The sequence below is a fragment of the Mus caroli genome, chromosome 6 (assembly GCF_900094665.2).
Source record: "Mus caroli chromosome 6, CAROLI_EIJ_v1.1, whole genome shotgun sequence".
Lineage (NCBI taxonomy): Eukaryota > Metazoa > Chordata > Mammalia > Rodentia > Muridae > Mus > Mus caroli.
The window spans coordinates 49761540-49775450 of NC_034575.1; the positions used below are offsets into that span (position 1 = coordinate 49761540).

The 13911-nt window shown below is 48.5% G+C and overlaps 1 protein-coding gene across 2 annotated transcripts in view; it reads left to right on the forward strand.

The window, feature by feature from the left end:
- LOC110296884 (probable ubiquitin carboxyl-terminal hydrolase MINDY-4) overlaps positions 1 to 13911 on the forward strand; it is an 88244-nt gene that overhangs the window by 59216 nt on the left and 15117 nt on the right. For both annotated transcript variants that reach the window (XM_029478745.1, XM_029478746.1), the window contains exons 10-11: positions 6937 to 7000; positions 10104 to 10265. In XM_029478745.1, coding sequence (XP_029334605.1) covers positions 6937 to 7000; positions 10104 to 10265 — 226 coding nt within the window. The remainder of the gene's footprint in view (positions 1 to 6936; positions 7001 to 10103; positions 10266 to 13911) is intronic.

The window sequence follows — 13911 nt, forward strand, 5'->3', positions numbered from 1 at the left end:
GAGGCTCTAGATAGGCCCACATTAGCCTGGGGACTTGATGGCCTTTTGTACTTCCAAGTTTAGTTGTCAGGGTCTGAGCTAGGTCCCCAGGCTACAGAGATGGCAAATTTAGTTGGGGAGTACCCACTAGGGCTAACTGTGGGCAGTAGCTCTGCCAATGGACACTGAGCCTGGGGGTGTGCATGAGAGGGGTCCATTCTGTGGTTCAGGATGCAGTGTGATTGATAGCTGAGTGGAAGGCCCTTCTGACCCTCAGGTCTATGTGTAGACCTGTAGACCAATAGGACATGTTTTCATTCTCCCCGTTTCTTCCATTGAGGGTTCAGGTATACAGAAGAAGATGGCGGACTTCAGTAGGAGGAGTGGAGGGTAGCACACTGAACCTTCTAGAAGGGCAGTCTGGGCTAAGGCTAGGCTACTTAGTTATCCCTTCTTCAACTTGCCACCTGGAATCTAGCTATTGGAAGCTGTTATCAGGACTTCCCTTGCTCACAGCTTCTCCCACTAATTACTTGCTGTGCATCTCAGGGTCTGGAGCCCAGTTATGACCAGTAAGGAACCAATAGGACATTACCTGGTCCTAAAAGCCCCTCTTGCCTAGAGGGGCAAAGTGATCATATGAGAACAATTGGTATGGGCCTTGGAGATAGGAAGGATGGAAGGAAGGAAAGGAGAGATGAGGTATTTCTGTCTCTGAGGTAAAGAAGGGCTGGGTCTCTTTATGTAGAAAGGAACTCTTAGCAGGGCTGTGAGGATTGGCCATTAGGGCTTGTCAGACAGAAAAAAAAAAAAAAGAAGCATTCTCTAGGAATTAGCTGAGAGGAGTGGTGTCAGAGCCAGGAAGAGATCATGAGTCAGGAGGCACAGGCAGCTTTGGGATACACTGCGCAGTAGTCAGGGTCATGGGTTCCTTGGGGATGCTCTGGGAAGTAGTGAGGACCATGGGTCCCTGTTCTTTCTTTTTCTTCTTCCTTCAGACAGGCCCTTCTTCACTCTGCGTGGCTTCCTTACACCATGTGTTCTCATCTTCTCACTGTCTGGGCATGGGAAGGACCCTCCTGCTATGATGCTCTTACAATGTGCAAGACTTCTCCATGGTCTGATCCCTCATTATAACAACCCTGTAGGGTAGCTGTTGTTATCCTAGGGAACCACAGCACCCGTGGAAGAAGAGGCCCGACATTCACCCATATGACCACTGTCCCATCCCTCTGTCCCTTCCTGGAAGAACCATATCCCCCAATCCTTTGTAGATGTCCTCAGCTACAGTTTGACCTTTTTGGAGGCTCAGATTCACCATAGGCTCTTGGCTGTGACATGAATGGTCAAGGTGGCAGGAATTGTGACCTCTCAGTCATTGTTTTCCTGTTTTTGATTGTTGTGATTGTAAGAAAAAGGAAGTGACATTTACCACATGCCAGAGGCTTTATATAGTTTATCTTACTCTGTTCTCACAGTAACCCATAATAGGAGGCATTGCCATGCTCATGTGGCCTTTGGGGACACAGACTCCCAAGAAGGGACAAGTTTTAAATGGCAGCCTTTGGGCTTAAACCCAGTCCTCACTGACTGAGAACCCAGATTTTCTCAGCTGTATTACAGCTTCCTGTCTCACTGCAGACACTCACCCCTTTGAAGTAGGTTGGGGGTGCAGGAGTGCAGCTCTTGGACAGGGGTGTAAGAGCTCACCCTGGGACATGGCTCTGCAGAGCCCAAGTACTAGTGCTTAGGCAGAAAAGGGATGGCTGGTTTCTGTTCACACAAGGCTTTCAAAGATAAGTGTCAGGGACCAACCACCCTTGTTTCCATCCCAGAAGTTCCCAGAGATCACTAATCTTTCCCTGTTCTCTCATTCCATCAGTGTGGACTCAGGCTAGGAGGGAGGTAGGGGTTGGTCACTTGGATAGACAGAGGTTGAGCTGGCCACCAACCTGCCTTTTTCAGGTAAATAGGCTAGAGATGGGGCCATGCCTCTAGGCTACAAGCGCCTATTATTGTCCCTTCTGTTTAGAAGTTTCTGTGCCAAATGCCAAGTTCACATGGGAGACTTTTAGGTGAAGGGACAAGCTGGCTGGAGCCAGGGTTGGTAGAACCTAACCTAGGTGGGGCTTCAGGGGTTTGGCCTGCCTGGAGCTGGCAGGCCAGGCTAATGTCTGGCTGTATGTCAGACCATGTAGTACACTGGCACTGCCTACCGTGTGGCCACACAACAATGAAGTCCAGTCTTTTCTGGGACTTCAGTTTCCCCATCAGTGAGAGATGAGGGTTCTGCCCTCCTGGCCTCCCAACGCTTTTGAAAGAAGAAAGCATTTGGAAGGATCTGCAGTTACAGATCCTATCCTGTGTTGTCAGCTTGCTCCACGGCAGAAGCACCAACTATCGTGAGATGTGTGGATGCCTTAGGCCTTGAATCTTGAATGACATCCATTACTGGCTTGGACTGGTCCTCTCCTAGAGCCCGCAGGGCTCTCTTGTTGTATTCTTTGCCTCTGGTCAGTGTTTTTAGGGACCTCCAGATGGTTAAGAGATTCGAGGGGCTTGGTTTTTGCTGGCCTCCCAAGCAGTGCTCTCTGTTGCCTCTTGTCACTAGGTGACCCATAGGGCAGCTTCCTTGATCCTGGCCCATTCCTCCCAAATGCTGAGATGTTGGGAGCAGTTACTGAGTCCCACCTGCCAGGCCAGGTTAATGGAGGCTTTCCCACTGTGTGCTTCCTAGCATTGCAGTGTAGGAAAGCACAGTTTGCTGGAGGGACCTGAAGCATAGGACAGCTTCTGGCAAATGGCATGGCCATATGGATGGACCCTGGCCTCTTAGCTTTTGTAGCTCAGGATCCCAGTGGGAATTATGGAGCAAGCTAATCTTTGCCTTCAACATAGAAGCTCTGTCCTTGCCTTCTATAAAGTGGACTTCTGCACAGAAGATTTTGTTACAAGAGAGCTTTAAGTCTACAATGACATTGGAAGTCCCTTGTCCTAGTATCCTAGGCTGGTGCTAACAAGGCTGGGAACACACTGATGTAGTACAGATACAGATGCCCTGCATACAGAACCTTATTCTTATAACTGCAGGGTGGTGGGGCCAGGACCCACCTTCTGGCTTCATTTCAATATAAAGCACCCATTCAAAGGCCCTCATTTTCCCTAGATGCATATTGTGAGGGTCTCATAGGTTATTGGGGCTTGAGTGTGTGTGTGTTTGTGTGTGTATGTGTGTCTGTCTGTGTGTCTGTGTCTGTCTGTGTCTCTCTGTGTGTCTTTGTGTGTGTGTATGTGTCAGCATGTGTGTGTGTCTCTCTGTGTGCGAGTGTATCTGTGTACGTGTTACTATACTGAGGATTGAACTGAGAGCCTCACATTTATTGGACAAATGTTCTACCAGAGCTAAACAATCCTTTTCCATTTTTAATTTTGAAACAGTCTTACTCTAACCCAGCTGACATTGTACTTCTTTCTTTTCCTTCTTTTTTCTTTTTAATTTTGTTTGTCAACTGCTTTGAGGTTATTTTTTAAGCTAGGATTTCTCTGGCCCTGGTTCTCGATCTGTAGATCAGGCTGGCACCAGTTTGACCTTGGATTTTCAGTCTTCCTGCCTCTGCTTCCTGAGTAACTGGGATTATAAGCAGGTTTGCTTCTTCAGGCTGGGTTCAATGTATGGATTTGGTGAGACATAATTTAGACCATTTTGGAGCAAAAATGACCATTTTGCTCCAGAACAGGAGACTGAGGCCTAGGGAAGAAATGCTTGCAATTATTCCACAGCAGGCTGGCACTAGAACTCAGGGCTGAATCAGGCTTCTGTGTAAGCTGATCTCTTGTGTAGCCAAAGCAGAGAAGGATGGCCTCTGACCAGCACTCCTCACACGTGGGCCTTGTCAGAACTCCCCAGGGGAGGACTGGGCATTGCCGGTTGCCAAAGTTGTAAATCTCTTAAGCCATAAGCTGCTCCTTGGCGTCTCCCGGGTGCCCTAATGTGAAATACACATGTCCCTCCCTTTTAAGATTCAGGCAACTTCTGAATTTCCCATCGTGTTTGCACCTAAGGATGCAATTACCATTTCCTCCCATTGTCCGTTCTGCTAGTCCCTCTTCTCCCAGCTGACGCAGGCTTCCAAGCCCGCTGGGTGAACACGCGGCCGAGAGCTTATGAAGATCGGGCTGCTTCTGAAAGCCACAGGTGGCCGGCGGCCAGTGATGCTTATCAGTCCCCCCAGGACTGCTTTGAGGTTATTTTCTTCTCGTCAGAAGATGTTGTATATGCCACAGAGAACGTTTCCATCAATTCTTCTGCCTTAGCTAGCGCCAACCCAGCACTGTGCTTGCTGTGAGTCACCCCTTGCTGGCTCTCTCCCAGGCACGCTGGTCTGCTTCTAGTGGGCAAGACCTACAGACCTTCCCAGAGGACCCTGGGCTTTTGTGGTTCTTTAAAGATCTCTGTGATTCTACCTGGAGTCTTATCTCCTGAGCACCACTTTCCCATTTGACTATCAGGTATAAAACCGCACACACACACACACACACACTCACACATTTTTTGGGGGGCAGGGGAAGTATGATGGAGTTTGAGTTTGTAATGTTATATGGGAAGGGAAGAGGACTGGAGTGTGCATTATGGGGACCTTACACTTGTAGCATCTATTGAGACCAGGTTCTTGCTTGTCTTTCACTAAATGGAAAAACAAATGACCAGTCGCTGAGCCCTTGCTGCCCTTGGCCCCAGCTCAGTGCTTCTTCTGGGTTGTGGATGTAGTAAGCAGATCAGGCCCTGGGCATAGGGCCAGGTGGGCAGTGTGCATTCAGGTCTGTGTGTAGCCATGGAGGCCTAAGTTCCAGGCTCTCTCACCTTACCATCTCTCAGTAGCCAAGTGTCTGAGCCTCTTTCCACATCTATTAAATAGATGTAGTCAGTGTTTCTTGCTTGGGGGCCTTGTGATATGTGTGGTCAGTGGCCATGGCTACTTTCCTGTGTTCTGGCCGTCTGGCTCTGGGACACATAATTTTGGTGCATCAAGAGAGACTTACTTTAGGATGCCCAAAGGACCAGAATCCTATGGTAGGACTAAGGTGATGGCAGGAAGGGCTTTGAGGCTGCAGACTTTGATGCTTCCTACTGGCCAGCTCTCACCCATCAGCTTCCTCTCGGTGTACACCCGTTTCTCTGGTTTGGAGAATTTCTTTTGGTAAGAGGCTCTTCACTCTGTGCTGTTTGAGGTTCTGTCCCAAGTACGGAGCCACATAGGTAACAGGAAGAGGGTATCCAGGCCTTGGACACTAGCTGCCAGGGTCTCCCACTATCCCATCATCCATGAGCGGAGGCCCTTTGGCAAGCCAGCTGTTTCTTTGAGACAGGGCTTTCTTGTGTGGGTAGGGAATCTTGGGAGTGTGGTGTCCAAGACAAAACCTGTGCTCAGGTGGCAATGGCTGTTGTCACGGCCTCGAGCAGGATTTCTATGGTAGGCTGACTTCTATTGCCAACAACTTCATACCATGGACACGGTCAGTTTTAAATGAGAAGTGTATATTTTGGCTTATGGATCTGGGAGTTGAGGGTCTGAATCCCATGATGATCTTCTTGCTGGCAGGGCCCTGAGGAGGTACAGGGACCACACAAAAGCAAAGGGAGTACATGCATGACTCCTCCATCTCCCTCCCTCCACCCCTCTCTCTTCTTTCCTTTTCCCCTCTCTCTCCCCCTCTCTCACCTGATCAGTCTATCAGAAGGCAACCATAGTGGCTTCGTCCTGATGACTTTATCCAACTGTAGTCTAATCCTAAAGGCCTCAACTCTAAACAGCATAGTTACTAAGAGTCTACAGTCTTGGGCTAGGGAGATGGCTTAGTTGGGAAAGTCCTCACTTCTTAAGTGTGAAGTCCTGAGTTCAGATCCCTGGGACTCGTGTAATAGAGCCAGGTGTGGCTGTGAACAGTTGTAAACCCACCACTGAGGAGACAGGAGGATTCCATGGTGCAGACAGTGAGCCCACTGGCCAGCCAGTCTGGCCAGATTGGTGAGCCCTAGGTTCAGTGAGAGACCCTGTCTAAAAAAGAAAATTAAATAAGGCAGTGCCACCCACCCGAATATAGCCAACACTACCTGCACTTAGTGGGCTATTGTGAAGTTGGCAAGAGTGTGATTGGAGGATCTGCGAGGAGCTAGGACTAAAGAGGCTAGATACCATATTTCATTGTGTGAGCATGTGAAATTCTCAAAGAAAATGTTTTAAAAGATAAAGCAGAGGCTGTCATGATGGCTCAGTGGGAAAGAGCATTTGCCACCAAGCCTAGTGACCTGAGTTCAATCCCTGAATCTCACATGGAGGAAAGAAGAAAGAATGGACTTGTTGGTTGAAAGTAGTCCTCTGTTTCGATGCAGCATGTTCATGTATGCGTGTGTTCATGTGTACACACACACACATACTCACACACAATCAATAAGGTGGAGAGTTATAGAGGCTATCAGACATCAGCCTGTGACCTCTATACATGCATGTATACACTTTTTACACTCTTACTACCTCACAATGGGGGTTACATTTAGCACATGATCCCTTGGGAGACATACTCCAGCCATACTGAAACCATAGCAAAGCCATTAGAGCCCGTTCCAGCCAGTTTCTCCTGTTCAACAGACTGACTTGACTGAGGCCCAGAGATGGGCACACACAACCCATCCCATTCACCACTGTTCCTGGTAGCTGTGGTATGAATTTTGGACATTGGATTCCCAGCCCAAGGACCTTTTACATTTCACTCACTAGATTTTGGTGTGATCAAAATGGAGGCCATTTTTGAGTTACTACCTCCCCAGAAGGGTCACAATGCAACAAGAAGGCTTAGATTCTCAGAAGATCTGAAATCCATAGCCTAGGACCAGAGAGAGCTCCTGGCTCCTTGGTGCACCACACACACACTAATGCCTCTCTCTTTCATGCTTTCTAGTGTCCGGCAGGACTTTGATGTCCCCACCAGCCATCTCATTGGAGCTCATGGATACTGCACACAGGTCAGGAGACAGTGGGGCCTGCAGAGGGGAAGCTGGGTAGCCTTCCCCATCCCGAGTGCCTTTCTTCATTCTTCATCTCAAACACCCTCTGGGCAGCTTTTGTGAGCCTGCCTCTGGGCTTCACTGTCATGGAGACCTGGGAAGAAAGCTCAGTTTGCTTTCCACATTTAGCACGCTTCCTGCTGACTGGTATTCTTAGAACCACGGGGATGCAGAAGAGGTAGAACACAAGTTCCACTTCGTGCTGAACTGCACAGAGCCCAGGCTGTTGAAACATGCCCAGCGTGACTGGTAATCCTGGGTAGCAGCATGCATTGATTACACCTGCAGAGGTCATTGCCTTCACAACAGCCCTTCCCTCTGCATCTTTACAACAAAAGCCCTGTTGGGGACCAGAGAGACCCTGACCTCACTTGTCATTCATACTCCCTGTCAGGTAATGCCACTAAAGAACATCATGAGCATCTCTAGTCTGCATGAAGACAGCCTCCTTTCCCAAGGCCTCTAAGAATGGCTGTGTGGATCTTATTAACATGCTGTCTCTGGCTATGCAGGAGCCAGAACTCACAGTCTTCTGCCCCAGCTGGGGAACCAGTTGTTCTGGGATTTTGACTCACTTGTGCCTAACCCTGGAAACCTACGTTGGTCCCATGTGAGAACAGGTTTGAGGTCTGTGTTATAACAGACACCCACAGAGGGGGTGAGGCTTCTGCCCCTCCCTGGAAGAAAGCTGTGAAGAATGTCTGCTCTTCTGGCTTGCCTGGTGGCCTTGCTCTCCTTCTGGGTCCCTTCCCCCCCCCCCAAGGGAGCTTACTCTTGTTGAGGGGGTAGAGAATGGAGCTGCCTAGATGAGGGGGGGACAGAGGAGGCTAGACCAGCATCATCAAGGCCTGGGTTCAAGCCTGCTCTCGCTACACTTACAGGAGGAGGTGAGGTGTCTTCCTCCTTTCCTGAGCTTGACTTTCCTTCCTGTGGGAGAGGCATCTGGCCCAGTCCACAGCTGCGGAGCTTTGGTTTGCACACCAGTCCCTGTGGGTCATGTTGAAAAGCAGGCTCTGACTCAGACCTGGGTCTAGGGAAGGAAATTTCTTCTTTATTTTCTTGTTCTTTTGAGACTGTGTCTTGCTACATAACCCAGGCTGGCTTTGCATTCCAGACCCTCTAGTCTCAGCCTCCTTATGTGTTAGGATTACAGCCATGTACCACCTTACCCCAGCCCAATGGAGACCGAATTTCTAAAAGTCCCCCTGGGCAGAAACAATCCAGAGTACACTCAGCATACACTCTGAGTAGCAATGGACTGGATAGTGGCTAAGCTTTGCTATTGCAAGGTCCTCTCACCTAAGTGCTGCAGGAGGTAAGTGCTCCTCCTGGCTCAAGAAGACTTCCTGCCGGGAGGGATGTTTTGAACACCTCCCAGATGGAAGAACAGGGACCTTTCTTCTCATTGAAAACCAGATGGAAAAACCTTTCCAAAAAAAACCCCCCAAAACTACACACACACACAGAACCAAGACAACTACACACACACACACACACACACACACACACACACACACACAGAACCAAGACAGTACCTTTCTCAGTGGCCTCTGACCTGAGGCACAGTATCTCAGAATAGTTATTTCCTTTGAATTACTTTGTCATTTCCCCTTCAAGGACACAATGAGGCCCTTTACTGTCTCCTTCTAATGAAGGCCCCTTGGCGACCATCATTGGAGGCCTAACTGTCACTGGGGCAGGGGTGTTTGTGTCTTTTACCCGGAACATCGGTTTCACAGTTCAAGAGAAAACACTTGTCTGAACTGTGCCCTGCAGAGCATGGGTTGGGAAGAGATGGCCACGCCATTCCTGCGGCCTAGGAGACAGCTGTGTGCTTGCTTGCCTCCCCGGCCATGCTAGCCTTGCTAGGGGAGGATAACACAGCTCTGAATGCTAGGGGTGGATTAATCAGAATCCATCCCCAGAGAGTCCTCAGAAGCTGCCACCTATCAGCTGGAGTGTTTGTCTCAGCAGGATTGCCACCAGGGTAGCAAGGGTGACATGGGTGCCGCACTCAGCAGATGTCAGGGAAGAATCAGCCCTGTCACTTTCAGGCTACATGGCCAAGACAAGTCCTTTCTCATCCATCAGGCTGTTTGTTTATTCCTAACCATTGATGGGACGTAGGGGTGTCCAGCCTCAGTGCTCCACTGCAGTACAACTTCTGGAGATGGATACTGCTGGAGATGCCATTCAGCCATTGACACCAAGTCCAGGTCTGAGGTTGCACGTTTGATGCTTGGTTAGGTGTGAGGCATGAGCCACAGGTCTGTTGGATACTATCCAAAGCAGGCTCAACACCACCTTCTCGCTGCCCTCCCTGCCTCTGCTCTTGTCCCACCCTGCTTTCCGTAGCATCCCCGTGAGTCCCTAGTAAGACCAGGGTACCTCCTTGGTACTACAGTGTGCAGGGTTGGCTGGCTCCCTGGCTAGGAGATGTGCAGGTTCTCTGAGATGTTATCGTTGAGGGAAGCTGGGTGAAGGGTACACAGAAACTCTCTGGACTATTTTGCAACTTCCATTGAAGTCTAATGTCATTTCAAACATTAAAATGCTTATTTTTAAAAACACAATTTTTCAAGACCCTCCCAGAGGTCACTCTCCAACAAAGCTGCTTGGTTATGTGACTGTGTGTCTGTGTGGGGCAGGGAACACTGAACACATTTTTATAGCCCTACTCATATCCTACATTAGGTTTCTACCTCACAGATACATCCTTGACCTCCCTCGATGGCCTGGAGCATGGAGCTGTGTTGTAGCATCTCTAAGGTCCCTCCCCCCCAGTTCTGACTGATGACAGGCTCCTGTGTACAGTCTTTGTTTAAGGAATGCTTGCATTTAGCTTGCTGAGTCCCTCAAAATGCTTTGACAGAAGCAGTAGGTAGATTTCTCCCATCAGAGCCTGTGGAAGAAGCAAGCCTCTGCTGTCTCAGCTCTGCCCTCTGGTCCTCGACTTCCTTGGGTTCTTTCCTCCTCCACCCTTTCTCCCTTGTTCTCAGCCTCCTGGCTGCCCGCCCTCCCAAGGCTGATCTGACACAGCTTCCCCTTCTCTTAACAACAGGAACTTGTCAATCTTCTCCTGACTGGGAGAGCCGTGTCTAATGTTTTCAATGATGTAGTGGAGCTGGACTCCGGTGATGGGAACATCACGCTCCTCCGAGGCATCGAGGCACGCAGTGACATCGGCTTCTTATCTCTCTTTGAACACTACAATGTGTGCCAGGTACCCAAAGGCACTCCAGAACCCCAGCGACCTTATTCTCTGGACCCATGAGATGGGACCCACGACATGGAGGAAAGGAAGCTAGGCTCTGTTCCCATAGTTAGCTGGAGTTCAGGTCCAACCTGAATACCGGGCAGCCTAGGAAAAATATGACTTTGCTGCCTATGCCACAGACACTTCAGACTCAAAGAGCAGATGCTGGGTTCCAGGAAGGAAAGCTGAAAAGAACTTGTAAGGGTTCATAATGTGGCTGCCTCTGGTGTGTGTGTGAGTGTGTGTGTGTGTGTTCATGCATGTGTACATCTCGTATTCATTGAGGGAGCAAAGAGCTTGATGTCTTAGGCTTTGCATGACTTTCTTAGGGCTGCCACAACAAGAGAGGTCCTTTTGTTCATAGTCCTAGACCCCAGTGCTCCCAGACCAAGGTGTGCTACCTCTAAAGGCCACAGAGAGAACCTGTTCATGTCTCCCTTCACTTGTGGTGCTCCCTGGCTTAAAGATGCAGCATCTGGGGCCCTGCCTCTGTTGTCACTTGGCTGCTTGCTCCCTATGTCTTTGTTTCTGAGGACCTCAGTTGGATGAAGAGCACACTGCTCGAGTATGACCTCATCTTAAGCAATGCCATGTACAGCAACCCCAGTTCCAGATAAGATCCTAGTCAGAGACACTTAGGGCTTTCTTGTCCTTTGAGGGGACACAGCTTAGCCCAATAGCTTCATTTGGCTTGTTTGCTGGGTGTGGTCCCTCTGCCTCCTGTCTTGTTGGGAAAGAACACTTGTAAAGGCCCAGGCTTTAAATGAATATGGTGAGGCATTGCGACTGTGCCTTGTCTGGCCACTGGTGCTCTCAATTAGACCTGCCGCCTCAACTGCATTCAGTCCTTCTTAGAACTCACTCTTAGTGGCTCCATAGAATCTACTGTTCTCCGACTTGGGGTGTGAGGAGCACTGCCCTGAGGTTAACAGGAGACGGCTGACACCACTCAGACACTGAGAGGGCATAGATGAGGTTACAACATTGCTACACACCAGAAGAAGAGTCTCACGGTATGGGCCCCTAGAGTGTTAGGTAAATGACTTTGCAGGCTAGGAAGGGGCTGGGAGTTTTGTCCCACTCTTCCTGTGTGACCAGTTACTTAGGTATGTTGTCCCTTGTTCATGGATCATGTGATTTGCGTCTTCTTGACCCCCTATCTGAATGATACCCAAGTGGTCAGATTGTGGGTTCTAATTGCCTGGAGAGGAAAGTTCCCTTCTGGTTGTGTTGCTGTCAGGAGTAAGGCAGCAGTTTGACCATGTGGCCAAGGAGAAGCTCCGAGAGCCTGGTGGGCTCTCATACTCGCCAGCCTGACAAGCCATGGGTTGAGCAGGATTAGCTTGTCTAGTTTCATAGACTCCAGGGTAAGCATGAGCCCTTCCTATGGTCCAGGCTGCCTGAGAAAATAATAACCTGTTTGATCAGTAGGGAGCAAGTGGTGAGAAAAACAGTCAAGATCATTCTACCTTCAGAATGAAGGGACTGTTGGAGAAACATAGGCCCAGTGGGTGTTTTCTTGTAGATTCCTTGAACCCACACAGGCCCATCTGCTGATCAAGCTTGGGAGTATTGTCCCGTGTAAGGAATAGATACTTTCCTCTGCTGCGCCATGGCAAGACCACTAAAGAAGGAATTCTAGATGCGCTCACTCTTTCTCTCAAGAAGTCAAGGCTGGATCTTGGCCTTTCCTACTCATAAAGACCCAGGCAGAGCCTGGCAGCCTTCACCTTCTTAACACTACCTCTCCCCCCCATGGCACTAATCTTTCTATCAGTCATACTCAAAGAAGCTGAGCACTCAAGGTCTGGACTGAGACAAATACTTGGCCTAGCTGGCCCCATAGCCAGGAGGAAGACCCAGGATTTGAATATCATTGATCCTGACACCCCCATTTCCCATCCTGCCCCTTCACTAAGGCAGTGTAATCTTTAAAAACATAGATGCAATCATACCATCCTATGTTCAAAAGTAAGGGCTATTCACTTTGCAATACGATCATAAGCTACAATGTGTCCGCTAAAATTCACATGTGAAGTCCTGAGCCCCGGGACCTCTGAGCAGGACTGTATTTGGTGATGGTATTTAAGAAGGTGATTAAGTTAGAATGAGGTCACCAGGATGGCCCTAATCCACACAACAGCGTCATCATAAGAAGAGATTAGTGCGTAGACACAGACAGACCTTGTGAGAGACAGAATGGCAGTCAACCAGAAGCCAGAGAGAGCTATCCCTGGCAAACAGTCCAGATGATACCTTGATTTCAGAATGCTCCAGAATTTTTGAGACAATAAGATTATGTTGTTCAAGCCACACATTGTGTGGTCTTTCTATTGTGGCCTGAGTACAAATAACTAATGCAGAGATTAAAATTCCGAGCTTGCCTTGACTTATGACCCTCCCTCTACATTTGGCTCCAGATGTTGGGCCTTTAGCTACATCTGCCTCTTTGGGAGTCATTCCTTCCTCTGGACCTCTGCATATGCTCTCCCCTCCACCTGCTCTGCCTAACTCCACTCTTCAAGCTTTGCCTTAATGTTTCTTTCTGAAAGGGAAGTCTTAGTCACCTCTGTCATCCCTCTGAGTTGAGTTCTCTCACCTTGTCACCTTCCCTCCAAGCACCTGATTCCTTCGTAGGCCTTTCCTTGATCTAAGCACCATATTTTATTGCCTCTAGGATAGGCATTTTCTCACATTTCAGCCCTTCTGAAATGATGGTATACTGTTCTAGTTAGTGGTATGTCCACACGCGGTCAGCAGCTGCATCTGTTGGGTACAGGAGACATGGTGGTGACTGACAGGGTGAGGTGCTGCACATCTGTATTCATTTGAGTGATTTCTCTCTGCTGTCTTCATTGATCTCATTTTCTCTAGCACTGTGTCCTCATAGTCTTTTGCGTTGCCGAGGATAAAGTGTAATTGCATCAAATGACTGCTACCATCATAGACAGGAAGACAACTCTGCTTGTGGTCAAGTGCTGATCCTTGAGAACAAGTGCTTGAATGCCGCAGTCTGTACTGACTGGAGCCATTCACCATTTCTGTGAGAGATTAAGATCCAGATTTAAAGAACACCACTGAGAGCAAGCAAGATGGCTAGGCAGGTAGAGCACATGCCACCAAACCTCCTGACCTGAGCTCAAGACCCAGAACCCATGTGATAGAAGGAAGGTACTAAGCCCCTAGTTGTTCTCTGATCTTCACATATATATGCACCTACACCCATATACAAAATAACTAAATGTTTAAGAAAAATTAAAACTACCCCTAAAAATTCATATGTGGATGCAGTGACCTATTCAGAAATAAATATAAACCAACTGAAAACCACTATAGTCATCCTCTGAAAGCTTAGAATGGTGATTGGGTATCACACACACACACACACACACACACACACACACACACACACACACACACACACAAAACCTCCTTGATAAAGACAATGCAAACCCAAAGAGCTACTTTTCAAAAATGAAAAATTAAAAAAAAAACATGAAAGTACCAAGGACTAAACATAACCAAGGTTATTCAAGATCTCTAGATAATTTTCTGAAATACAAAAAAGATCAGAGTAACATACCAAGTCTGAGTAGTGAGATCCCGTGTGATA